The 27,718-nt window shown below is 34.7% G+C and overlaps 1 protein-coding gene across 1 annotated transcript in view; it reads right to left on the bottom strand.

Annotated features, from left to right (window-relative positions):
- TMPRSS15 (transmembrane serine protease 15) overlaps positions 1-27,718 on the bottom strand; it is a 121,189-nt gene that overhangs the window by 36,897 nt on the left and 56,574 nt on the right. Inside the window, exons 12-18 of the mRNA XM_019467770.2 lie at positions 26,972-27,077; positions 26,527-26,677; positions 23,982-24,117; positions 16,833-16,922; positions 15,099-15,224; positions 12,995-13,135; positions 998-1,108 (exon numbers count right to left, since the gene is read on the bottom strand). Coding sequence (XP_019323315.2) covers positions 998-1,108; positions 12,995-13,135; positions 15,099-15,224; positions 16,833-16,922; positions 23,982-24,117; positions 26,527-26,677; positions 26,972-27,077 — 861 coding nt within the window. The remainder of the gene's footprint in view (positions 1-997; positions 1,109-12,994; positions 13,136-15,098; positions 15,225-16,832; positions 16,923-23,981; positions 24,118-26,526; positions 26,678-26,971; positions 27,078-27,718) is intronic.

Below are 27,718 nucleotides of genomic sequence, written 5' to 3'. Positions count from 1 at the left end.
AAATTCAAGTTCATAGGCACTTTTTTTTCCTACTTCTTTCTCTAGAGGCTATTTTCTTTGGACTTGTTCTTATGCTATTTGGTTTTCATCTCTTCCCCACCATCTTACAAGCATTTTGGATACAGTATAGAGGCTATTAGTGGCTAGGTAGGGACTGGGCCAAGCTAAGCTAGTTTATCAAACAGGTGAAAGTTCAGAAACAATAGTTTTACCCACAATGGGTAAATGTCATGTTATTGTTTACAATTTTCCCCCTATTCTGAGAAAAGCAAGAGCATTGTTAGAATTAGACAGACTTAGGTTGAAAATGCAACTCTAGCCCCTACTATGTATGTGATCTTTGACAACCACTTAACTTCTCCAAACCCCAGTTTTCTCATGGCTAAAAAGAGCTAATTCTTCTCCTGTTAAGATTGTTTTGCAGCAATCAGATATAGTGCATGGCATGTAATAAGCAGCACTAAGTATCTGCTTAGAAATAAAAGCAAGATATAGTGAAAGCAGCCACAACTCATTATAGAGGTTCGGAAGCAGATGAGACTAAAGACTCAACTAAGCAGGAGGAGAAGTAGATACTGAAGAACCAAGAATGCAAAGGAGCAAGTGTAACATAGTCAGTTATAAGTAAACATGAGGGTGCCTCCATATGCAGGCAAAGGAGTATCATAGTCAATATGGGCGGTGCTAGAGGGCCTGGTGTGGCCATTGTCTCCCAATACTACTTTACGCTTTCTACCTGAATATGGGTTGTCCTAGACTTAAAGTTACTAAATGTAGTCAAATTTAAATAAATAAACTAACAATAAACAGGGGTCTGCTTGTTAATTTTTCTCCTAACCAGAGTGGCATCCAAGGTGCGGAAGTCACAAGGGGAATGATGATACACAAAAGGAACAAAACGCGTCCTGATAAATACATTTCTGATCTTTCTTTTACATTTGGAGGATCCAAGTGTAGAGGCTAAAGTGATGAGCGTTTTCTTAAAATCAAAACATACCGCAATGTGCTTCATCTGAGCCATCCTTACAGTGTAGATGACCGTCACAGAGATTCACCAGTGGAATACATTCTCCATTCTTACACTGAAAATGGTCTTCCTTGCAGGGCTCTATGGGGAAAGAATATTAACATATAGGATAAAAAGGTGACAAATAGATGATCCTGTAATATCCATCCCGTTTCTGCCTCTTTGCACATCAACCTTTTTCTACAGTGCATTGTTGACCTCGATCTAATATCAAGTGAGACTATATACACTTAGTTGCTCAGAACGGCTCCACAAGAGTAGTGTCAAAGCCAGAGATGTGGCTTGAGGAAAAGGTGGATAAAACCTTAGACATCTTCTTTATTTTTGTTTTAATTTTTCTTAATACTTCTTTATTTTTGAGAGAGAGAGAGAGAGAGAGAGAGAGAGAGAGAGACTGAATGTGAGCAGGGGAGGAGCAGTGAGAGAGAGGGAGGCACGGAATCTGAAGCAGGCTCCAGGCTCTGAGCTGTCAGCACAGAGCCTGATACAGGGCTCGAACTCACAAACTGTGAGATCATGACCTGAGCTGAAGTCAGACACTTAACCAACTGAGCCACCCAGGCACCCCTAGGCATCTTCTTTACAGCAGAGCACAGAGCAGTTCCAAGGGATGGCTGAGAGGTCTAGGATATACCCCTCCCTCATAAACTCTGTTAGTTTCTCTTCAATAAATTCCTCCACCTCATATAAATATTCAAGCCTCAACCTTTGGAATGTTACACAAGCATAGAAGATCTGTTGATTTCGCACTCCAAATGATACATCCAAACCTACATGATTTAAAAATGTGTGGGGCGCCTGGGTGGCTCAGTAGGTTAAGCATCCGACTTCAGCTCAGGTCACGATCTCACGGTCCGTGAGTTTGAGCCCTGTGTCGGGCTCTGGGCTGATGGCTCAGAGCCTGGAGCCTGCTTACGATTCTGTGTCTCCCTCTCTCTCTGCCCCTCCCCCGTTCATGCTCTGTCTCTCTCTGTCTCAAAAATAAATAAACGTTAAATTTTTTTTTTTTTTTTAAATGTGAAAGTTGCCTTTTGGTGGGACCAAAGTTGGATGAGGCTGGAAACTGAGTTCAATTAAATCATGAGTCAGGTGGGGAAAAGTAGTCACAAAGACATGGAAACTCTGCAATAACAGTCATTTGAAAGGAACTTAAAGATGGGGCCCCAAACAAGTAAATCAGGATTGGAATTGGGAGAATATAATTGGCATGTGAAGAAATAGAAGGAAAATGAAGAAACTGGACAGGGAAGAAACTGAATGGATCTGCAGGCAGTTGGTGGTTTCCAGGATTTGGGTCATGCAAAAATAGGCCAACTGGAAATATTGTTTGAAGAAAGTGGTGCTGCTGTTTCCTGGACCTGTTTGATCTTACAGGGTTTTGCCCTGGGCGACTCCTCATGTCACAGGAAGAGAGGGGTTTGCTCCCTGAATGTTTTGTAATTATGGCTTAGGAGGGATAGCTACATGGCAGTACTAGGACTCTGTTGAGGCCACGTGGGATTTGACTTCCCTGAGAAGGGAGATATATAGTGGCTGGGTATGGAGAGGCTTAATGTTTCTTCCCCTACATTGTATATGGATAAGCATAATGAGGAGGCAAAAGCACTTGATAAAATCAAGGAAGAGGGAAACCTGTATTTTGAAAGCTATTATGAATATTAATTATAAATGATTATATTATTTTCAAGGAGCCACAATTCATGTTAAAGTAGGTTCAAAACTGAATTGTACTAATCTCCGTAGAGACTTTTTCAATTTATGATGACCACATGTAATAGTACTTAAAAGGAATCATTCCTGTTTAGATTCTGTTAAATCATTCTGTTTTAGAATCTAGGTTGTAGCCCCAAATCTGAGAGTACTGATAAATATTGTTACACTCTAAATAGAAGTACTAAATATATCCATACTACACTTAACTAAAAAATAGATCAAGGGGCGCCTGGGTGGCTCAGTCGGTTGAGCGCCAACTTCGGCTCAGGTCACGATCTCGCGGTCCGTGAGTTCGAGCCCCGCATCGGGCTCTGTGCTGACAGCTCAGAGCCTGGAGCCTGTTTCAGATTCTGTGTTTCTCTCTCTCTCTGACCCTCCCCCCATTCATGCTCTGTCTCTCTCTGTCTCAAAAATGAATAAAAACGTAAAAAAAAAAATAGATAAAAATTGGTCTAGCAACTATTAACACCCATCACCTATTTCCAGCTCTATTTTTATATAAAAGAAGATTAAAGTTTTTTTCTAAAAGAAGACTGTGTAATGTCCTTGAAGAAGAGTGGGAGAAGGGAATATGGTGCCATCCAACGCACCAGCTGAGGAATGCTCCAAGGCAACCATTCATATTGAGTTGACTTAAAGGGAGAAGGCCATCCTATCACTTTCAGCCTGAAATTTTTTCAGCCTAAAGAATCACAAAGGCCAGTGCTTCCATGGGATTAACGCAGGGACTTTCAGATTTTTTTTTCCAACAGATGTGTGTTTCTGTGTGCTTGTGTGTGTGTAACTGAACACAATTATTTTGTTCTATTCTATTCTAAATTTTATTCTATTCCATTTTATTCCATTCCATAATAAGAAATGTTTATCGAAACCAAATAAATTGATTTCATGATCCACTTTTTGAAAACAATCAGACTAAACTGAAGTATAGTGAATGACTTCACAGAAGACTGTGACTTTAGTTTCTTAAGGTTTGTGGACATATAACTGTATAATTAAAGACCTGTGTTCTCTTCCTATGTAATGAATTCAAAGTCAGAAAGTTAGGCTGGAGCATCTCTTGATGGTAATTAGGGGCCAGGAGAGAGAGTGGCAGTGGAAAGAACCTACATTTTCTCCATGCGAGAAAAGTGTGTCAGTTTTTTTTTTTTTTTTTTTTTTAATCAGTGGACACTGGACAATGTAATGGAGGGACAGCTGCCTTACAGGACAAGCAGGCTCAACACAAAGAAGTGGAGTGATGGAATCTGAGGTGGGTTAGGAGCTCAGCAGGGCTAGAGATTGGCTAGGAAGAGTACCACCCATACCTACAGTGAAGTAGGCCTGGGGAAGGGGGGTGGGAGAGGAATGCTCCGAAGACAGTTCTGTTCTACAAAAGAGCTGGCTAGCATTTGGCCAGGAGCCACTGTAGGCCAAAAGAAAAATACAGTGATGGTGGATTTTTCTTGCTTGCCTTTCCTCTGACACTACAGCTATAGGAAAATGGAAGGGAAAGAAAGTGAAAAATGAGGCAAAGGCAATATTTCTACCTCCTCTACCTTAATTTATTAGGTTAGGTTATTGGTTTACAGAGTTGGGAGGTAAAAGAAACTTTGAACTAGATGATATTAAAGTTTGGATGTTGTATTTGACAGTACATCTTAATATCCAGAAGTGAATCTTAATTAACCAGTTAAGAAAATTAAAACCTAAAATAACTGGAAAAGTGAAGAGATCTGTCTGAAATATCCAGGGCCAAAAGAGAGATTTGAAATAAAGTAGGTGGAGAAAAAGAAAACGTTTTCTGTTTACACTCTTGTTAAATCCATTCTTTAAATTGAATATACAATTTACTAGCTACAATATCCATATGCTTTGTTTGTTCATCTTTACATGCCCAGGGCTTGATCCAGTGCCTGGCACATCTGATAAAGTGAATTAATTTATGTCAAATGAGTGATATGCCTCAAAGATCAGTATGAACCCTAGTAATAGAGTTGACACAATATAAAGCAATCTTTAAAAGTACAATTTAAAAAATACATTTTTAAATTGGGCAGTTGATCTTCTAATGGTAACTCTATTGAAATGTAAAATAGGAATTGATTCCATGAATTACCAAGATAAAATATACTTGTTTGTTTTTGAATGGTGGCTAAAACATAAGCTCTGGAATCTTATGACCTTGGTTTGATCCGCAGTATAGCTATTTTCTTTATGTTTATTTTTAACCTTGAGCAAATAAGTTAATCTTTCTGAACCTTAGTTTCTTTGACTGTCCAATGGGAATAAACAATATTATGTCTTAGGTATGTTATGAGATTCAGTTTAAAAAAAAAAGAAATTTAGTATACCAATATGAATATATTGAATGCTCAAGGAATAATATTAACAGCAAAAAGAGTAACACTTAGAAAGCATCCCTTTCACTAACTTTCAGATAACCATATCAACAACAAGAAATCATACCTACTCTCTTTCTCTGGGTATCTTAAAACAACAATTGGAGCTGTTTGTACTTTATTTTGAACTTTGAAGAATTCTATACTTTGCAACCCAAATCTAAGTTCCATTAATAAGAAATATTTTAAGGAAGACATGGCTGGTCTAGTTGTTTCTGTAAATCTTTACCCCATGAGAGAAGTACGTTACATATATCAACCATAATACTATTAAGGATGTTCTTGTAAATGTAATTATCAATTTGTTTCACAAACACGTATTTTTTAACCAGATTAGTGAGATGATAAATGGGCGAAGACAATTATATATTCTACAAGCAAGCGTTAATGTTTTAACTGACTTTATATTTTATCTCTCTACTATTGATTTTCCTTTACAAAGCAGGAAGGCTTAAAACTATGTATATATGTGTTTGTATTTGTATATTCTATTTTAAATCTATGCTTTGATACATATTATATTTATTTAAAAAGTTGATAGCCTAATTACATATCCCTTATTAAATACCTTAATATAGAAGGGTAGTCAGCATGAGTTATTTTAAAATTATCTCATTACTTTGTTTTCATAGCTTATTAAAATCATTACGTAAAAATTGAGTTCTCAATAGCAATAATTTATTTCACAGATAAGTTTATTGATAATTTTACTCTTTTACTAGGGTAGTCAGGCTACATTCAATTGGAAAAGCACATGTTTGCCAAATGGAAATATAAATTTCTGAATGAAAATATGAGTGAATACATGCATAGAGATCTGAAATTGTAATTTATTTTTGTGCTGTAGCCTGAAGCTGTTAGGGTTATACCCTGTGAATCCAAAAAACTAACTTCTTTCTGTAAAATGGATGCATTGAATGAAAAAATACTGAATGGGACAAAATGATGTATTGTTGCTGACCTAAGTAGAAATTATAAATTCTGAAGAAAGTTGTGAATAAACTCTTTCAAAATTTTCCTTACATGCATGAACTGGATTCTGATTCTTTGCCACATATAACAGTTCAGCTTCATTAAGAAGTCTTTAGTCCCAAAGTGTAACTCTCTGTGGCCTCTGAAATCTTACGTCTGATCATTTTATGCCCATAGAGAGAGAGGGAAAAAGAAATATTGCTAAGAATTGAATTTTCCCATCTTCTTTTTATGAAGTCTCCAGTAGCCCTGCCTCGTTTAGTCAACATATGCTTGGCTTTAAATGGAACTGAATTGATCTCTAAGGCACATGCCACACAATCTGGGGAGGGCTCTAAACCCCTAAATGTAATCAGCTGCCGCTTCCACAGTTGCCTGATAAGCACTATTGAATTCCGAATTAAGACTCTGAGTATGAGAAAAGAGCAATAAGGGGACGTTTATGGGAGACACATCTTAATAAATCTATATTTCATACGCTCTAGTTTAATTTACAGGGAAATGTTAAAAATAGGATAAGGAAAAGAGATACAAAAATGTGTTATACAATTGTTTTATATTTCAGTTGAATGCATTGGAAGGTGCCCTTAAAATATCACACAACATAAATGAAGTACATAAATGCTGAAAATTTGTGATATCCCTTTCATACTCCTTTCTAAAATGATCACCAAAGCAGGGCACCATATAAACAGATAAGTGTGCTCGAGCTCTCTTTCCATTATCAGCTTGATTATCTTCCACTGGCAATTCCCTGTTTCTATAATTGCTTTTTAGTCTTTTGGTGTAAAAATCTCTCTGGGAGACTGTGCTGATGACGATTCATTCACTCCATTTTCTACTCCCCAACAGCATCTGTCCTGTGTCCAGGAGGGGTGAAAAATCACATTCCCAGCATATTCACCATACAGTGATGGTCATGGAAGATTCCATTCTAGCAACGATTGGGAATTCTCTCTAAATGATTTATTTCTTAAATATCATAATCACAGTAACTGAAGTCTAGTGAATGGGCAACTATGAATAACCCCGTCACCAAAACTTTGTATCTGTTTTGTGTTGAAAGTAACAGATTGTGCTCTTTAGGCTTTTATCTTGAATAGGATTACTTGTAATATTTTTCAAAATCCTAGGTGTTATATTTATCTCATTATACAAGTCTAATAAAAACCAGTAACTAATATTGTGTTGGAAGAGATTTATTGCCATATTCCTTTTCATAATCTATTCTCTTTCCACTTTTCTCCTCTCTTAAATGTTTTTTAAAAGACCTACATTTGTCTAAAATTTTGTTGCAAGATGATTTCTTTTTGCAGACGGTGGAATGCCCAATAATTATTCTAATTGTTTGGAGACATGAAAAAAATCCATTTCCTTATTGATAGAGTTGTTAGTTATTTTATCTCATGAATTCAGGTGGTTTTACAGTTCATCTCCGTTTCTTTAAAAATATACATTTTATCTATTTATTTATTTATTTATTTATTTATTTATTTATTTATTTACTGATTTATTTTCTTTCCGTTTCTAAGAGTTTGGCTTTTTTAGATTCCACCTATGCAATATGCTGTAGTATTTGTCTTCCTCTGACTTATTTTATTTAGCACAATGCCTTCAAGGTTTATCCATGTTGTCACAAATGACAGGATTTCCTTCCTTCTCATGGATAAATAATATTCCACTGAATATAATATACCACATCACCTTTATCCATGTATCTGTAGATTGGCACTGAGGTTGTTTCTATCCCTAGGCTATCGGAAATAATGTTGCAATGAACGTGGAAGTACAGATATGTCTTTGAGATTATGATTTCATTTCTTTTTCATTCTTACCCAAAAGTGGGATTGCTGGATTTCATGATAGCTTTTTTTTGTTTTTTTTTGTTTTGTTTTTTTTTTTTTTGGAGACAGAGTGAGCACAGGAGAGGCAGATGAAAAGGGAGAGAGAGAATCTTAAGCAGATTCCATGTCCAGAGCCAACTCGGGGTTAGATCTTCACACACATAAGATCACGACCTGAACCGAAATCAAGAGTTGGTTGCTTCACCAAACAAGCCACCCAGGCACCCCTGGGTTATATGGTAATTCTGTTTATTTATTTTTTTTATTTTTTGGAAGTTCTATTTTTAAGTTTTGGCGGAAACTTCATAATGTTTTCCACAGTGACTAAACCAATTTGCTTCTCATCAGTAGTATACAAGGGTTCCCTTTACCTCACATCCTCACCAGCACTTGGTTATTTATTACTTGTCTTTTGAATAATAGCCATTTTAACAGGTGTGAGTTGACAGCTCATTGTAGTTTGATTTGCATTGCCCTGATAGTGAATGATGTTGAGCATATTTTCATGTACCTATTGGCCATTTCTATATCTTTTTTTGGAAAAAAAAGTTTGTTCTGCTCTTCTCCTCTTTTTCCGAAATTCAGATTGTGTGTTTTTTTTATTAAGTTTTTAATTTTAATTGCAGTATAGTCAACACACAGTGTTTTGTTAGTTCAGTGTTGTGTTAGTTTCAGGTGTACATTATAATGATTCAAAAAAATATAATACTTTCTTCATAAGTTCTTTCCATGACATCATTCTTGGAAAAAATTTGGGAGGCCCTCTTCTCCAGCAGAGTAGTTACTGGGTATTTTCTTGCACTATTTTAAGATATTTTGAAGAATTGAGCACTTAATTCTTTTGCATTCAAATATAGATGATATTGATGCTTATACATTTAATTATCCACAAATCTTAGAAATATAACCATATCGTTTTTAAGTATCATCATGAAATGAGTAATATATTGTTGAGAGTGCTGCTATAAACATTGGGGGTACAAGTGCCCCTATGCATCAGTACTCCTGTATCCCTTGGGTAAATTCCTAGCAGTACTATTGCTGGGTGATAGGGTAGGTCTATTTTTAATTTTTTGAGGAACCTCCACACTGATTTCCAGAGTGGCTGCACCAGTTTGCATTCCCACCAACAGTGCAAGAGGGTTCCCATTTCTCCACATCCTCGCCAGAATCTATAGTCTCCTGATTTGTTCATTTTAGCCACTCTGACCAGATGGATGAAGAAGATGTGGTTTCTGTATACAATGGAATACTACTTGGCAATGAGAAAGAATGAAATCTGGCCCTTTGTAGCAACATGGATGGAACTGGAGAGTGTGATGCTAAGTGAAATAAGCCATACAGAGAAAGACAGATACCATATGGTTTCACTCTTACGTGGATCCTGAGAAACTTAAAAAAAACCCGTGGGGGAGGGGAAGGAAAAAAAAAAGAGGTTAGAGTGGGAGAGAGCCAAAGCATAAGAGACTGTTAAAAACTGAGAACAAACTGAGGGTTGATGGGGGGGGGTGGGAGGGAGGGGAGGGTAGGTGATGGGTATTGAGGAGGGCACCTTATGGGATGAGCACTGGGTGTTGTATGGAAACCAATTTAACAATAAACTTCATATATTGAAAAAAAAAGAAATGAGTAATATATGAGGCTGATCTGATTTTTAACACATTTGAAAAATGATTATATTTATTTTGCTTAGAAATTTGCCAAAAAATTTTCCTCTTGAATTTAAAAATGTAAATAGGAAATTTTATAATACTAATTCCTGCTTATTAATATTTTACAGACAGCAGTAAGACTTTGTGATTTTTAGTCATTTAATCAGATCCAAAAGTTTTTTTTCCCCCTTTATAGCTTCCCCTGTTAGTTTCAACTGGTTCTTTCCCTTTGGGAATGTTCATTATTTTTAAATTGTAGCTTGGTGTTTTTTCCTGCGTCCTCATTCTAGACTTTCACATCTTTCCAACTTTTTATATATTGTTTTTGCATTCTTTTTTATTTAAAAAAATTATGTTTGTTTTTGAGAGAGAGAGAGAGAGAGAAAGAGAGACAGAGAGAGGGGGAGACACAGAAACCAAAGCAGGCTCCAGGCTCTGAGCTGTCAGTACAGAGCCTGACCAAACCGCAAGATTATTACCTCAGCTGAAGTCAGACGCTTAACTCACTGAGCCACCCAGGCACCCCTGTTTTTGCACTCTTGATCACGCTTTTGTGCAGCAATTATTTGTGGAAATGTGGATATTTTGGTGCTAGAGTATTTGAATTGGTATGCAAGCAACCAAAAAACTGTGCCTTTTACACCATTAACAAAGACTTCTAATCAAACCAGAAAAAAGAATTTGGTTGTGCTAGAGTTTAAACAGGAAATTCCTCTGCCTCAAATAGCCATGGTTTTCCAAATATCTTAAGGGGCAACTAATTTGTAATATCATTTTTGGGGGGCAGTGTTCAGCAAGATATTAGGAGCTAAAATTAAATATTAATATTTTGTAAAAAATTACAAGTCATAATTTTAGGTATAAAAATAATGTTGAAACCATTTTGTGTTTTCTACTATTAGCTAAAGTTCTTTATTATATCATTTGCTTTCTATTAACAGTAAGAACCAATTAGGTTTTATCAATAATATACATTCAAAGTCTTTTTTACCTTAGAAGGACTAAATATTATATACCAAAATTTCCTTATCCATGTCCATTATTCATCTACACTTTAAAAGTATCATCAGAAAGTCAAACTATTAACCTAAGTTAAATCAAATGTTGGATTAAATTAAAATATTAGGTTCACTCACAAACAGAAAAAAACTGGAATAAAATACTGGCAGACAAATATAGTTACCATAGTAAAATCAATAACAACAGAATTATCAGAGAACAGAATCAGTAGCTTAATTCAAAATGATGGTCTCTTTTCATAATTTGGCTACTGTTGATAATGCTGCTATAAACATTGGACACAAATGTCCATTGATTGATGAATGGATAAAGAGGATGTGGTACACACACACACACACACACACACACACACACACACACTGGAATATTACTCAGCTATAAAAAAGAATGAAATCTTGCCATTTGCAATGATGTGGATGGAGCTAGAGACTATTGTGTTAAATGAAATAATTCAATCAGAGAAAGGCAAATACTATATGATTTCACTCATATATGGAAGTTAAGAAACAAAACAAATGAACATGGGGGAAAAAAGAGAGAGAGAGGCAAACCATAAAACGGACTCTTAACTATAGAAAACAAGCTAAGGATTGCTGGAGGGGAGGTGAGTGGGGGGATGGGTTAAATAAGTGATAGGGAATAAGGAGGGCACTTGTGATGAGTACCATGTGTTGTACGTAAGTGAGGAATTACTAAATTCTACATCTGAAACTAATATTATGTTGTATTTTAAATAAATAAATCATTGGAATTTAAATAAAAATCTGAAGGTAAACAAACAAAAAATAAGACAAAATGCTAGTCTCAAAATTGCCTTGATTAATATTTTTCAGTGATATGATTCTTTACTAAGTTAGTTCCTTATTATATGTATGTATATATCATACAAATATATATGTCATAGAAATATATATTTATAAATGTATACTTACATAAATATATAGTATCTATTGCTATTTTCATGTCACTATATTTTCTTTTTTACTCCTCTGAAAAATAATTATAAGTATGACTTTAAAATAGTCTTAATTTATAAAATAAAAATAATTTAAATCATGTCATTTTCTCCATTTTCTCCTTTGTCATGGACTGTATTTTAAGATAAAAATCTAATTTTCAGATCTTAATTTTTAGATCTTAAAGTCTTTATTCCCATCGTTTTATATTACATATTTATCATAGGTTGAAAATATTCAAATTGCACTGCATATATTCAATTCACTAATTGAATATTTTGATTGATATATGTCACTGTTGCTTACAAGTCACAAGTCGCTGTGTCTAAAACCAGTCACAAAATCCAGAAGGACAGGTCAGTTGATTGGGCTACCACTCACTCCTACCTAAGTAGGTTGGCTAATAATTGATGTGGCTTATTTTCATGGCAGGTTGGTAGACAAGATACAGATCAACTTTGCAGTAAATCTGAAAGCATTCAACTTTCAGAGATGCAGTCAAAGGTTTAGGCCAGTTGTAAGTGGAGGAACAGATATTTGCACAGCTGGATCTGAGATTAGATAACAAGCCAGATGAGGATCAGTGCCTTGACCCCTACCTCTTTTCTAGACATTATGGTCAAAGACAAACTGACCACAATCTCCTATGGAAAGGAAACATAGATAAAGGAAATGGCATATATTCTGTCTTCCTGACATATTATCCCCTTGGAGAGGACCACAGAGTTGTGGGCAGAGGTATAAGAAAAATCACACTCCAAGGGGAGAAGCAAGTGATCACAAATTCACTATAAATTGTCAAATGCAAAGAGTTATACCATATCCTCTGTCTGTGCTTATAGAGATACAGATACATGATAAGCAGGCAGGCAATTTTGTTTTGGCCTGCTGATTATGTTATGGTCTAATAAAAAATGTAGGATTAGAAGATTATATATGCCAGTAATATCAGTATCAAATTCCTTCATCCTTCACGGCAGCAGCTTTACACTGGTTTGTCTTTAAGAAGTTAGTGGTGTTAATTTTTTAATTGGATGTTGTTGGAATCCAAACAGCTCACTTGCCTGACTCCCCGCTGTTCTCTGAAAATGCTTTTGGCAAATGACATGACAGATAATCCTCCTTCCTCACAGTCCCAAGTACCCTGCTTTTAACATTTAAAATGGCCCTCTTCACTGAACAAAATTCACGACTCTACACCCCAGAGAAGTACAAGTAGGTCTGCTGAAAATACGGATTCTTTCTTTGAACTGACTTAAGCAGCAGTTATACAGATGTAAAGGCAGGAAGAAAATCTCTGGTAAAATGAAGACAGATGAATGTATTTGAATGCAAACAATGAAGTCGTATTTAGGCTTCAAAATACTGTCTGGTTGTATCGTTTTGCTCCAAAAGTTACAATTCAACATGTAACCCTAAGTGCACATACCTGGAATCCCCAGGTAGTAGCCAGTAGTGAAGTTTGCTTTAAATCCCCCTTTTGCCAACAGATCGTCAGTGATGAAAAGCACAGTCATTCTACTGGTGGTTGAGAACACATCCTTTACTGGACCAGGCCCTGTGTACACAGCTGCTCCAAATGAAAACAAGATAATTATTGAGGGGATTCTTTGAATCTAGAAGAAAATAGACTCGTTTCTGTCAGTTCCACCTTCTAGATGTATGCTACATGCAGCGTAGCTTGCTTGGGAAGCGACCACATATAAATAACTATGCTTTCTTTTAGATTTTGGACACTGCTTCTAGGAAAGCCAACTTCTCTATTGATCTTTTCCACTATTGCTGTGGCTCTATAATTTAACGATGAATTATTTATGTTATCTGGCTTAGCACCACTACTATTCAAAGCTCATGTTATCCCAGAAGAAATGATTATATGTCTGTTTTAAAGACCTTTAGAAAATAATGGAGATTATAGCTTCCCTTAGTAAATTTTTGTCCAAATTTATTTGGTTTTCTTTTGTGTGTGTGAGTTGAATCATTAAACTAAGCTGAAGGATTGGATTAATTAGAGACAGATAATATAAACCTAAATTATGGTTTTCAAAATGTTTCCCACTAACCCCTGGGCTCTGGGGGTTTCACAAATAATGAAATACTCTCTACTACACAATAAAGACTTAAGCTAATTAAAAATACGTTCACATTATTAGATATTTTATGCATTAGAATCCCCTAAAGTGATTGTTTCAAAACAGCTTCTTGCCTAAAATTTTGAAAATTATGATTCTGGGATCCTCTGGAATTCTTATTTACCTTTCAATAATTAATGTAAATATTAAGAGGTGAAATGACAAAAAATAATTTTTCTTAGATCATAAGAACACTGAAATTTTCATTAGAGGGGCAATATAACCTAAACATGGGAAAATAACTCAAAATGTGTTCATAATTATGTATATAAAAATCAAATTTGAAGTTCCTCAGTTCTTATTAGCACTAGCCTCCCAGCCCCACCGAGATTTTCATTGTTGATACGTTCTTTGTGTGGCTCTCAAAATCTTCTAGGAAGCCTGTACGTTAGAACTTTGTGGGATTTTGCTGAAGAACCCTGTGTAAGCAGCAATGGATTAGTATTGCTGGGAACCCTCCCCACCACCCTGCACCTTTACTGTAGAGAAAGTTCCCTCTGGTCTTCTCCACTGGTTGCAGTGTTCATGTGATTGCACCCTGATTGCATAGTTACCTGGTCAGACTTTGTAGGAAATGATTAATATGAGTCCAAAGCACAGTTAGATAAAACACTTTTACTTGTGAAGTGTGTTGTTTCATGCATTCCAGTTGACTCTATAAGCGTTTTCATAATTTAATGTATCACTTATCAAGAGACACTTTCTTAAAATATTGGTAGTAGTTAAGTAAGATAATAGCTATCACATTTGACTGATAGATATTTATTATGTTACCATATATTTTATGACCTACATACAAGAATTTCCTCTAGAATAGTACACTTTCTCCCATGTCAATTAAAAAAATAGTAATCAATAGAAGTTAGGGAAAAATCAACTTTGATCAATATTCAAATCATTTTCAGATACTTATATAGAAGCAGCTGGTACTAGAGACACAATCAGAGTAATACTGAAATGTAAATAAAAAATCATAAAACATTTTTGCATAAAACACACAATTTGTTCCTTTAGTTTGAAGTGAAACAAAACTGGATTTAATAGCTACTTTTGGAAATATGATGTATACATAATGCATATTAAACTGAGTAATGCATGTTTTTAGCTCTTAGTCTCCAAGGTATAATGCTCACTGTAGTGAATTAATATAGCTGGTAGAAACTACTCATGCAAAAATATTAATTCTGGTTTGCCAAGAGTGCTCAAGAAGAATCTTACTCTCTCATTATTGCAAACACTCTCATTTTGGAAGCTCCACATAAACTTTGACATGTTACTCTGCTGTTGTAATGTCATTTTGCTTGTTGTAAAAGACTGATTATTTTTATTGGGAAATGCTTTCTCTATCATTCCAACATCTTGAGCCATACAACCTTCACAATACTTAAATTGCAGACTTACCTAAGAGCAAAGAATCATCTCCTCTACCATCTCTGATTTCCACTACGTCTGCAATATTTTCTAGGTCAAATTCTTGAAAATGAAGTTGTATATTCTTTCCCTTTTGTGCATTTAAATTCCAAATACCTTAAAAGTAAAACATGACAACACAGTTTAGAACACACTTCTTTTGATTTCCCTCAAAAGCTTTACTCCCTTGAGAATTTCAAATTTCTCTGAACTTCCGTATATTAGGTAAATATCATGTCCCTCCACAGCACCCTGCCATTCCTTTTATTGTTACACTACCTTGGGTATTTTGTAAAGCCTGATAATTTATCTACATCTTCATCTAGACCATGTCATGTTTGTTTCTTCTTTTCTCATTTCAGTGCCTAACAAAGTGCCCAATAATATTTATTTAATAAATCAACAAATTTAATAAATTTATTCAAATTGTTCTTTTAATATTCCACTGATGTTTCAGAAATTTTGGACCATTCCTTTGTACAAATGATATGTTTAAAAGATGTCTTCAATGTGGAGTAGAGATGATAATCTCTGGTTCCCCCTACAAGTCAAATTAGATTCATGGTTGTTTATTTTTTTGGATCAGATAAGCCCCTGGAATAGTGACTTTATTCTCCTATGAAAGTGATATTTACTTATCTCTGGGTCATTTGAAGGAAGAAAAGCTGACATTTTCCAACAACACATTTTTCACTGTCATTAGAGCATTTCTTTCACTGGTAGATTTTCCCATTTAGATTGGTGTTGCTATCTTAGATGCGGCCATGTGAGGAACATATCTGTTTCCCAGGCCTACTGAAGTGGAATATTTGTAGGATGGGCTGGGGAATTGGCATCTTTAACATAATTTCTATGCAGTTTGAATGAGCTACTCTACTTAGAAGTATTGACCTAGATATAGGCTCTGTTCAGTTTTAGCAAACTATTCTTCCCTCTACACTTAATGATTTTCTAGTGAATCCTCATTATTTCATCTTTTATACTGAGAAACTAGCTACCTGACTCTAGCTGCCTGCTTTATTGACACTGGTCTATATTTACAAAAGGTGTGGATGTCACAGTTGGCCCTTTACTTTTTGCACTTTCGCTGACTTTATTCTATGAAATTGCAAACTTGTTATATATAGTATAGACATTGTATGTATAATCAAGACAAGTGATTAAGAGAACAGTATCTGGAGTAAGGTACTTCTACTTACTGGTTTTATTAAATTTTTAAATTTTAGAATTATAATAATAACACCTGCTTCAAAGAATTATTGTAAGAATTGACTGAAACAGTATATTAAGCACTAGCACAGTGCCTGGCATGAAATAAATGCTAAGTAAGTTAGTAATCATTATTGTTATTGTTGTTATCATTATATTATGCAATATTACAGATGTAATAGTTGTAGTCAGGTTTGGAAAATTTCTAATCCACTTTGCTGTGTCAAGGTGGGAATCTAGCCTTGATATATATATATATATACATATACATATATATATACATATATATATACATATATATACATATACATATATATATACATATATATATGTATATACATATACATATATATACATATATATGTATATACATATACATATATATGTATATACATATACATATATATACATATATATATGTATATATATATGTATATATATACACACACACACACACACACACACACACACACACACACATCTGTTTCTCATGGCTTGGGAAAAGAAACGACTCACAAAAAGCCTTATTAGGGTAGCTGTTTGGAAAGTTCATAGAAGTGAATGTTGTATTTGGCTCCCACAGTTCAAAAGGTCCTCCACAGTCCGCTGAAAAGGAAATAACAAAAAATCATTAGTAACACAATGCTTATTTCAGAGAAATAATATTATATCTTAGCAAATTTCCAATTATATTTCTTGGAATACTGATTTTGACAGATAAAATGCATAGTGTGTATAAAAGAAAACCTTGCAACTTAAGTAATGAAAAACTACAGGTAAACTGGTCTCCTTACTGAAGAACTTCTCAAAACATTAAATATTCTTATGTTATTTATGAATCTCCAAGAAGGCATAATAGTATGCAGCATTTCCCAAAATTATTTGGGTAAGGAATAATTTTTCTGAGCATCTTTTATAAATAGGCTTCATGAAATAAGGTATCAGATACTCCTTGCTATAGAAAAAAAAAGAATCTTTATAATAGAACAGATCTTATATCTGCCCTTCTGAGAAGGGCTAGTAAATGACTCATTTGGCCATTTCTTACGTTTTTTCTTTCTTTTTGTTTTGCTACTATTTTTCCTTTCTTTCTTTCTTTCTTTCTTTCTTTCTTTCTTTCTTTCTTTCTTTCTTTCTATCTTTCTTCTTTTCAGTAGAGAGGAAGCCTCACTGTTCTGTATATTGAGTTGTTTTACTGTCAAGAACAGGAGACAAACTGAAATTTCACTTGCTAAATAATTGGCCTAGACTGATCTGTACTTAACATTGTCTAGGAGTCAAGTTGAGGAAACACTTATTAGAAAAAATAGAGCACAGGTATCCTAGTGAAAACTAAGATGATTTAAGTAGGCATACTAACTTTGTGAAATTCTTAACCTATTTTAAATTTATCCTCCTGCTTAGGAAGAAAATTCTAGAGTAATATAAAATTTTACCAGCTAGTTTAAGTATCCTTATTCTATCTTATTTTTATTAGCATGTTACATTTAAAATCAAGAGGATAAAAGTAACCTAATTCTAAAGATACAGGAAACTGAGATTAAGTATATATTTTTACTGTTATTAAAGGCAGATGATACTGAAGTTATTTACTCTCAATAAGATAAAAATCAGATAATAGGAGGGATAATTAAATGTGTCTATATCTACAGCAGTGCCTTCGGTCATACCCTCTTCTTTGGTCCCTCTTTTATTTCTGTTTTATTTCTTAAAATTTATTGTATTTATTTTTGAGAACGAGAGAGAGTGCACATGGGGCAGGGGGAAAAAGAGAGGAAGAGAGAGAATTGCAAGCAGACTCTGAACTGTCAGCATGGAGCCTGAAGCAGGGCTCAATGTCAGGAAGCATGAGACGATGACCTAAGCTGAAATCTAGAGTCAGACACGTAACCGACTGAGCCACTCAGGCTCCCTGGTTCCTCTTTTATATGTTATCCATCTCATTTATGTAGATCTTTGCAATTCATGTGCTTCTTCCAAATTTGCATGCAATGAGCCTCTTAGGTTTACGTGCCATGATGTATACGACTGGGCGGAGAGGGGCAGTTGCTGTGGCCCAGTAGTAGTGTTGCCATCCCATCCTGTTTTGTAAGGTGTGGAGCCTGGTCTACCTTACACACTCTCCTGGGCAGGCTGGGCCAGATCCGGATGAGCTTAGCAAGAGTAATATAATCTCTTATAAAACGTTATCATTTGCACATTGTTTCCATGCACATCGTCTCATCTGGGAGGGAACATGATGTATAAAAGGAAGATGTGCTGGAGCTGGTGGATTAAATTTTTGCCCTGAGTTAGCTACTTGTCTTTTTGAGAGTTGGTTTTCTCATACATAAAATAGATATATACTAGATATTTTCAGGGTTGTTTATAAAAATTAGACATAATTATGAAAAGTGCCTACACATTACCTGGCATATTCAGTACTGATTTCCAATACATACTTGTGGGTGATAATGGGGAAGAAGAGCAGGTTCTCCACTGGGCAGGAGGAAGGAAAGTCAAGAGGATTGTGTTCTCCCATCTCTGAGGCTAATACTCTCCTTGATTATGTGATTAATTGTCCAGTAAAGATTTCTGAAGAAGGATCTATGGCAATCCCTCCAACCCCACTAACATACAACTCATTTAATTTTAATAATTCTTAGTGCCATGAAAATCTCCCATAAATCCTCTGTGAAACTAATGGGAAAGGGGAAAGTATAATTGCAGGGGCAAAACCAACATTGCAGATTGCAGATTGGGGAAAACCAGTTCTTCCTATTTCACAGATTTAGACGTGGCCAGTGGATTTATTTTTGTTTTGTTGTTGTTGATTTTAAACTGTCATTCATATTTTCTTTTCAAGGAATAGGAAAATCTCAAAATGTATTCTTCTAACGGAGTAAAAAGCTGACATTTTGGAGAAGGTATTGAATTTTCACATAACTGAACACAACAGTACATTATATTAGATATAGATGAGTAGGTAGCACTTTAATAAATACACAACTAGAACTAAAATGTTGTCAAGCGTAATTGTGAAGCCTGTCAAGGCAGACAGTTCACTTAGCATTTCTCCACTAAATAGAAGTCTTAGAAATTCATTATTCTGAAATACTTAAAAATCCCTTTTTTGAAATTCATCTCACATATAATTTCATATCTAATAACTCAGTAGTAAGATATCTCTGACCCTTGGCCTGATATGATATGTCAGTGACTCTGTATACATATGATAGTAACGAATTGGAAAAAGCACTTTCAGCCATTCTAAATACGAAGAGACAATGTATTTTAAGAGTGGTGTTGCTATAGTAAAGACATAGCTTCTTAATAGAGGGGCTGAAGACTCATAAAACATACTTTTTGGTATCACAGTCATACTGTGTCGTTAGATAAACTCTCTCCACCCAGAGACTAAAGAGTTAAATTGTCTGGTACAGGGAACTCTATTCATTTACAGTTGTTAAATTTTTTCATTTTTCTTTTTCTTGAAGCTGTTCTCTCAAAGATTTGTATTCTGATTAATTCCTTACTATGCCAGCAGGAATTTTCACTCCATACAGTATGTAAATAGCATGCAGTATTTTGCAAAGTGGTTGTCAAGGATAGATATTTTCCTTGAGGTATGTCATTTTTAATCCATGCTGAAGCCTCTGACGTTCATGAGATATGTGTCAGTGTGGGGTGAAAAAGAAAAAAGCCCAGCTCTCACTTACAAGAAGAAGGTTCAAATTAAAGGTATTTGTGGAAAAACAATATATGCACCTTGAGAAATAGTATCTCTCATTGATGTTTAAATAATGTTAAAGTCAGCAATTACTTTTCATCATCATAGTAATAGACAAGTCTTACACTATTACATGTAACATTTAAAAAATTTAGGTTGTAATATAAAATGGAGTCTCCCATGAAAATTTTGTGTTTGGTTTCTCAAAATTTATATTCCATTCATATATTCTAGTGACCTATGAATGCATGTGAGTGCAGTTAATATGGAATTTGTTAGGGATTTAAATATCAAGTCATACTAATGATATAAAAGGCAAGTAGCTCTGCTAGAATATGAGCCTCATATAATTATAAGACAAGTAGATAGGTACCGATTCATTTCTATAGAAATGAAGAATTTAAGTTAGATTATTTAACTCAAAGTATAACGTCCTGTCTATGAAACTTTCCAAATTAACTTTGATTTGGTCTTTGGACATGGAAAATGGCCTAAATGATGGCCAAATAGAGCAAAATTGTGGAAATAAAGAGTGACTATTAAAATAGCTGAAACTATGGCTTATAATTTTTTTTTCTTAAGTAGTTTTAACAGTCGCAGAAATAAGTTAGGGACCTGAAGTGTGGATTTCTTTTTGTTTATTCTTATTCTATTTAGTAGGTATCTTGTCACGAATCACCCAAATTGTGTTGCAAGTTGACATGATATTTGTTTAATGGAATGTGTACTTTTTAAAAGTGTTCTCAATACAATCCCCACACTTAAATTATTTGTGTTAATGTCAGAAGGCAACAATTGTAGAGCTAATGCAACAGCAAGTGATTGAAGCCACAAAATGGAAGAATCCCTGTACTTACGAAAACTGAACTTAACAATTCTCCAAACTAGGCACAATGTGGATGCCTAGGAACAAAGGAGGAATTTTGCTAGTCAGCTACTGGTCTGGGATTATTTTCTTATTTAAATGCTCTATAAGAGCTAAAGAAAGGCTATTAGCCAGTCAGCCATGGTTTCCTTTTATTCCTGCTTAAACAAATCAGTGATCTGGAACCAGAAAAGCTCTGCTCAAATAAGAATTTCACTGAACCAATTGCAAATGGCATTAGAATGAAATTGTTCAGAATGCATTTGATGGTAATTAACATTTTCTGCTGTGCTAAATATTGCCCTGAAGTGAACCATTTGGAAACTGGAACAAATATACTTTGGGAAAATTCTAAAGTTTATATTTTAAAATCAGATAGGTCATTCTATGTTATAATATCCCTATTGTTAAAATATGCAAGGATATCATGCTTCCTTGACATTGAAGTATTATTTTTTCTCTTTCTGACTAGAATAGATATGAGGACTGAATGGCTTATGTAGTTAAAGTTTTAATGTGGGAAATTATAATGAAGTTTTACTTGTATGTATGCTATTATGAACAAAAGTTATCTTGCATTTTTGATTTCAGATAATGATGAAATTATTATTTTAAAAATATCAAGCCTATGAAACTTAATTCCACTGGAAAATTTTTCTTCTTGACCACTTATCTATGAATACAGAAACACACCAGCAGAAAGGATTATGAAAATTGTTTTTAAATGATTGAAATATCAAAATAGCAAGATGTTGGGGCACCTAGGTGGCTCAGTCGGTTAAATGTCTGACTATTGATTTCAACGCAGGTCATGATCTCATAGTTCCTGGGATCGAACCCCCGTCAGGCTCTGTGTTGACAGTGCAGAGCCTGCTTGGGATTGTCTCTCTTTCTCTCTCTCTCCCTGCCACCCCCCTGCTCTCTCTCTCTCTTTCAAAATAAATAAATAAACATTAAAAAAAGGCAGGATGTTTCTAATATTTGATATCCATAGGAATTATTTATAAAACCAGTAGTAATTTTAATAATTAAAATGCGGTGGGTGTTTTTGCATCAGAATGTTTTATATAAGAATGTTATAGATAAGTTTTATAGACAGATAAGGTGTGGGCTACCAACAATGAAGTCAAACAATTATTTTTAAACAATGCTGGATAGCCCAAATTATTGTGTTCATGGTGGTTTTTTCTCTATCCCATCCCTTCCTTCATTTCCAAATCTTAGTTCTGGTATCAAAATTTTGTTTTACAAAAATGTTTGTGTCACAAAAGAAAATTACAGTCAACATAAAAAGAGAGATCGGTTCAGGTCTAGTAATATTTATTGATCTATTTGTGTGATGTTAAGAACCAGTCAGACAATTGTGAAGCAAAGGTGAGTGAGAATCAGAGTTTGGTGCCATGAAAGTCACTTCTTGCCACAATCTTGTGGCCAAATTATTATGTGAGAATGCATGCTACTTTTCTGCCTTTGTTTCAATTTTATAAGTGTTCTACTGTCTTTTAATGTTTCCTTAAAGACTTCTCTAGTTCACACTTTCTTCTCCAAAGTCTATCACTTACTTTTCTAGTTTATTACTTTTAGGGGTACATAATTATATTTTGTCTTAAGTATTTATTTACATAGATTATATTTATTTTTTCCATGTATTGGTTACTGCTATGTATTACATTTATTATGCAATGCTTTTTACATAGTAGATATTTATAAAATTTGAATGAACATTTGAAATATTGAGGAATTTATGTATAGTCTACACAAGCATCTAAACCTGTTAATAGGAAAGATGGTAAGAGCAAACTAGCCTTTTGATAGAATGTAAGTACATTCACTATGGTGGCATGGAACCAGTGTGACAATGTAATCACTATTCTCATCTCAATTGCAGCTCACTTGTTATATGCTCTTAAACACCAGTAATTTATCTTCAGAACTTTTGAGTTGTTAAAGCCCCTCATCTGAAAGTCTGCTTTCTTTTTCTTTTTTTAAGGTAAAGATAGAAAGCAGAAAAACATGTACTTTTGGAAGTAAAGTCAAATTTGGATATGTTCTCCAAGTTGATTTGCTGGTGTGATTATGGGAAGAGTTTCATGTGCACTTGGAAGGAAATGGGAAATGGAAAAAGTGCTGTCTGTGGGCTCAGATCCATGGCAGAAGAAAAACATCCATGAGGTCTGATACAAGCAAAGTTGTAGAGCTAGCTCAGCTTCCAAGTACCATAATCCAAAGAAGGATAAAAGGTATGTTTTTTTTTTTTTTACATCAAAACTGCAATACAGTGAAGACATCTCAATAAAGGCAATACCTGTTTTATATAATTTATCATTGTACCTTTTTTTTCTGCCAAATCCTGTAGTCTGAAAGTAGTATGTAGTTATGGTCTCCTTTGACATGCTAAGATGGAGACTAATGCCCCTTTTTCCTCTGAAATGTCATGTGTCCAATTTGTATTAAAAACACAGGTAGACACAGGCTCCATTTTGTTTTTTTGTCTTAAAAGAATCCGTAAGACAAGGGAAATCCTGGTCACTGCTCAGCTGAAACACGGTAGTGGCCCCACAAAGGGAGCACATTGCAGGGCCTTACAAAGGCATCATTTCAGGATAAAAATCTTTCATGTGATCTTGGTGTGTATAGTCAAAGTCAAGGCCCAATAATTACTATTAAATTATTCCAGAAAAAGGCTGGGTGGGTTTCAAGCTTAACTAAACTCTTCTTGAGATCTAACATCATTTTTTAAGAAGACCATAAGAATCTTAAGGTTTTTTTCCCCAAAGATTCTCAGCCATGCCACATGGTCAATACAGCCTTAATTTATATTTTAGTGAAATCAGGATGGAAATCAACACCTTAATTATTAAAAAAAATACTAACATTATTATAAATATGATGCATAACAAAGTACCAAATGATTTCTTTATGAGTGTATGCATAACATGTAATATTTTGTTAGCTTCCATTTTACTTATATTTTGAAGTCTTAGATTTTCAGTGAAAAAATATTAGACTAAGATAATTTAAAAAGTCAAAGGAAGATCTACCTGAAAATATTAACGATTTAATTGGTAAAATACACGTTATAGTTACTTACTAGGAAGTTCTGGTGGAGCAGTTGGGACCAAAGTTGGTTCTGGATAAAGACTCACATTGCAAATCCCATATGTTAGGCTAATGTCATCCAAAGCTATATCACTCAGGAACTGGTTTTTAAAAGCATTAAAAGCAACCTGCAATTCAGAGAAGGATATGAAATCATTCTACTCTAATCTTCTCTGACTTGGTTCTTGTGGCCCAACATTCTCTGGAGAATCAGTATTACCAACTCTAAATATAAGAGGGCAAGTGTCTGTACAATGGAATATTGATAGATCACGCTCTTTTATAATCCTTCTGCTGAGTCCACTCCTTTACTTATGTCCACTGGTGTCTTCCTTCTGAGTTAGGCAATATTGTCACAGTTTCTCTATGTGTCTGTCTCTCTCTCTCATGATCTGTCATACTCTACTGGATTCTGCCACACATCCACATTTTCTGGCATTTTCTTCTCACAGATTCCTCCCTGCAACACGATTAGAAATCCAGGTAGCTGTCTGTCTTCTTATAGCATACAAACCCTAAAGGGAAGACACACCAACTGAATAATTTAAGTGAGAAAAGGGACAAGGGAAAAATGGGTATAATATGATCATTCAGGGCCAACTAGTTCTGATATAGTTCACCCAGAAAGCTGGTGTGAGATCCTGTGTGAGGGTAATGCCCAGAGGACACAGACCCAGACTTGGAAGAAAGTTTCAAGTGGTCAGATGAAACATATTAGGTTCTTAAGGACAGTGAGTATTTTAGCTGAACGTTCCTGGATCCTCTTCTGTAGGAAAGACATAAACAGAATACCTGCTATACGCTAATTGCTATGCAAGGCACATTGTATACATTATTTCATTTAATTCTTTCAACACTATTATACGGTCATCCATTCACTCATTTGTTCATTCATCCCACCTACTTTATGCTAGACATAACTCCAAAGAAGGATTATTTTCTCCCTTTCATGTACGTGCAGGTTGAATTTCAAAGAGACTAAAGTGACTTAAGATTTCATAACAAAGTGGCAGAGGCAAGGTGCAACTATTTGTTGAACTTGCTGCTCTCATTCTGCCTGATAAGCTAACTTGGAAGAAGTGGGTGGAGTTATACTACTTTAAAAAAAAGTGTTTAATGAGTTGAGACAGATTTTGCCACTGCAATGCAGCTGTCCCCCCTTATCTGAGGTATTACTTTCTGCCATTTCAGATCCTCATGGTCAACCAAGTTCTGAAATAGATGATCTTTCTTCGGTATTGTTAGAAGGTCAGTAGTAGCATAAGGCCATGTTACAATGCCTATAACATTCATTTCACTTCACTTCATCTCATCACATAGGCATTTTATCATCTCACATCATCATAAGAAGGGTGAATAAAGTACAATAACATATTTTGAGAGAGAGCGAGAGGCCAGATTCACATTACTTTGGTTACGGTATATTGTTGTAATTGTTCTATTTTTTTATTATTTTTGTTAATCTCTTACTGAGTCTAATTAATAAATGAAACTTTTTTGTAGGTATGTATTTATAGAAAAGTACACAGTATATATAGGGTTTGATAGTATCTATGTTTTCAGGCATCCATGGGGGTCTTAGAACATATCCTCTGTGGACAAGTCGGGTACTATACTTATTTTCCTGCTTCTGCCATTTCCTAGTTCCCTTGATGTCCTATTTTCCTTTATCCTTCTCCGAATTATCAGAAAACAAAGTTGGAGAAGAAAACTTCACAGAAAAAATAAAAAAGACTTCAGAAGAAAGAAAAATGGAAGGAATGCAGACAAGTGTGGTTGATTATTGCCTGCCTTACATGAAATCACAGGGGAGAACTGAAGCCTTCACAATGACGATGTTTGTCCAAACAGACACCTACTGAGAGTTACACTCTCTTGTCTGAAATGACCCGATTCAAACATTGTTAATTTGGTCTGACTATTAGCCTGTATTATCCTGTATTTTAATTGCAAACACCCTTAGGAAGAGAACACATTAAGCTGTTATCTGAAAAATTAATCCACTTTAATGTGAAATAAATGATCAGAAACTCCCCAATGACATAGCTTGTACAATTTGTTTCTAAAGGAAGTATATAGATTAAGTCAAAGTAAGGCAAGGTGGATGGATACTGATGGGTGTGGATGTTCTAATAGGAAAGGATGATTCCCTAGAAAGTGCAGGGTTGATCTAGGTGGTGTTTGTAAAGCTGAAGTCCTTGGTATGTAGGAGACATGGGAAGACATGGTCGACTTGTGCTAGAAAGTTGCTGAAGAAAACTGAAATAGATCATAAAGTTTCTATGGATTTTATCGCTCATTATAAGCAATAGTTTCATGTAGTAAGTTGTTTTTCTATAAGTGGTCTTAAATAAATGAATGGACAAATGAAAATGTAGACACTCAAAATTAAAAAAAAAAGATGAAGCAAGTAGAAAAAGTGACTTGGCTATATTCAGAAAAAAAGAATTTTTTCATCATGTTACCTTAGATTATAATTGTATCACCATTTGTAGAACACAAATACATGATTATAAATCACAAGGTATTTTGCCAACCTTAAATTCCACTGTTTCATTTAATGTTACTTGTCCATAATTCCAATTTTCTCCATAATTTCCTTCCTTTTGGAAAACTGTCTTCTCCATGTTTTGGTTACTGCTGATATTAATGCTTAATTTATAGACATTTTCACCATACATGTAATACCTAATTGGGAAACAAGCAGAAATGGTTGGATTTCTACAATATTAGAATAAATGGAACTTAGGATTTTTCTAAATCCTTTACTTTCTCTGAAATACTCTATTTTTCCTTGAGTGTGAGAGTTCCTAGAGAAGGGGAGGGAGTCTCCCATCATTTTGCTATTTTATCAATTGGATAAATAATAGCAAATGAATTAAAACTTGGGTGCCTTAGTAAAATCAGAGTCTGGCAATGTGACAAAGGCAATGCTACTCATTAAATAAGGCAGTATTTATTTCACATATGTCTATGACATACCAGAAACTGAGGCAGACTGGTTCCAAAGTGGGGTCTAAAGGGAGACTTAAGAGTCCTACTCTTTCTCGTCTCCCTCCTGGTCCAGTTGGGGTGGAAATGTAAAATCCTATAAAAACAAAAAAAAAAGTTTTACTTCATTTAAATTTCAGCAATTTCATTGTGTGAGATACATCATATATAAGCAGAAAAGAGCAACTTTAAGGTAAAAATGTAAAGACGGAAAGGGTAGTAGATGTGAATCCAGAGGCCACTATCTCTGCCATAAAAATTAGTATTTAGGAACTCAACTCTCAACTTCCCAGTTTATAAAACAAGACCCTTGAATTGGAGTATCACTAAAGGTATATCAATCTCTGACTTTTTATGAGTCCAAATGATTATTTCATCATATTATCATATCTAAATGCCACTTTAATTCCCATTTACTAGATGTTTTGATCAATTCCCTTCTTTAGAGACAATGAGTACATGAGAGTATTTAGATATGCTACTGGATTAACTCATGATATATGCAAGTATTTATGCACAAATTTGAAGGCAATGTTAAGAGTTTCAAAGACAGTCAGTTTTTTCTTTCATGGACTATACTGCATTTCTCCAAGAAGTTACCTGATTTTATAATGGTTTCATCTTCTATATTTCTTTGAATGAGAACTAATCAGATCACAGAAGAGCAGGAAGCATGCTAATCTACATAAAAGCTTTCTATTATAGCTCAAGCCACTGCATAAAGTCCTTTCTGGCCTG

This window comes from Panthera pardus, unplaced genomic scaffold (genome assembly GCF_024362965.1).
Source record: "Panthera pardus isolate Hobbes unplaced genomic scaffold, ASM2436296v1 HiC_scaffold_16, whole genome shotgun sequence".
NCBI classification, from domain to species: domain Eukaryota; kingdom Metazoa; phylum Chordata; class Mammalia; order Carnivora; family Felidae; genus Panthera; species Panthera pardus.
The sequence above is the reverse complement of the archived record's forward strand: the minus strand, read 5'-3'. Positions and strand labels throughout refer to the sequence as shown.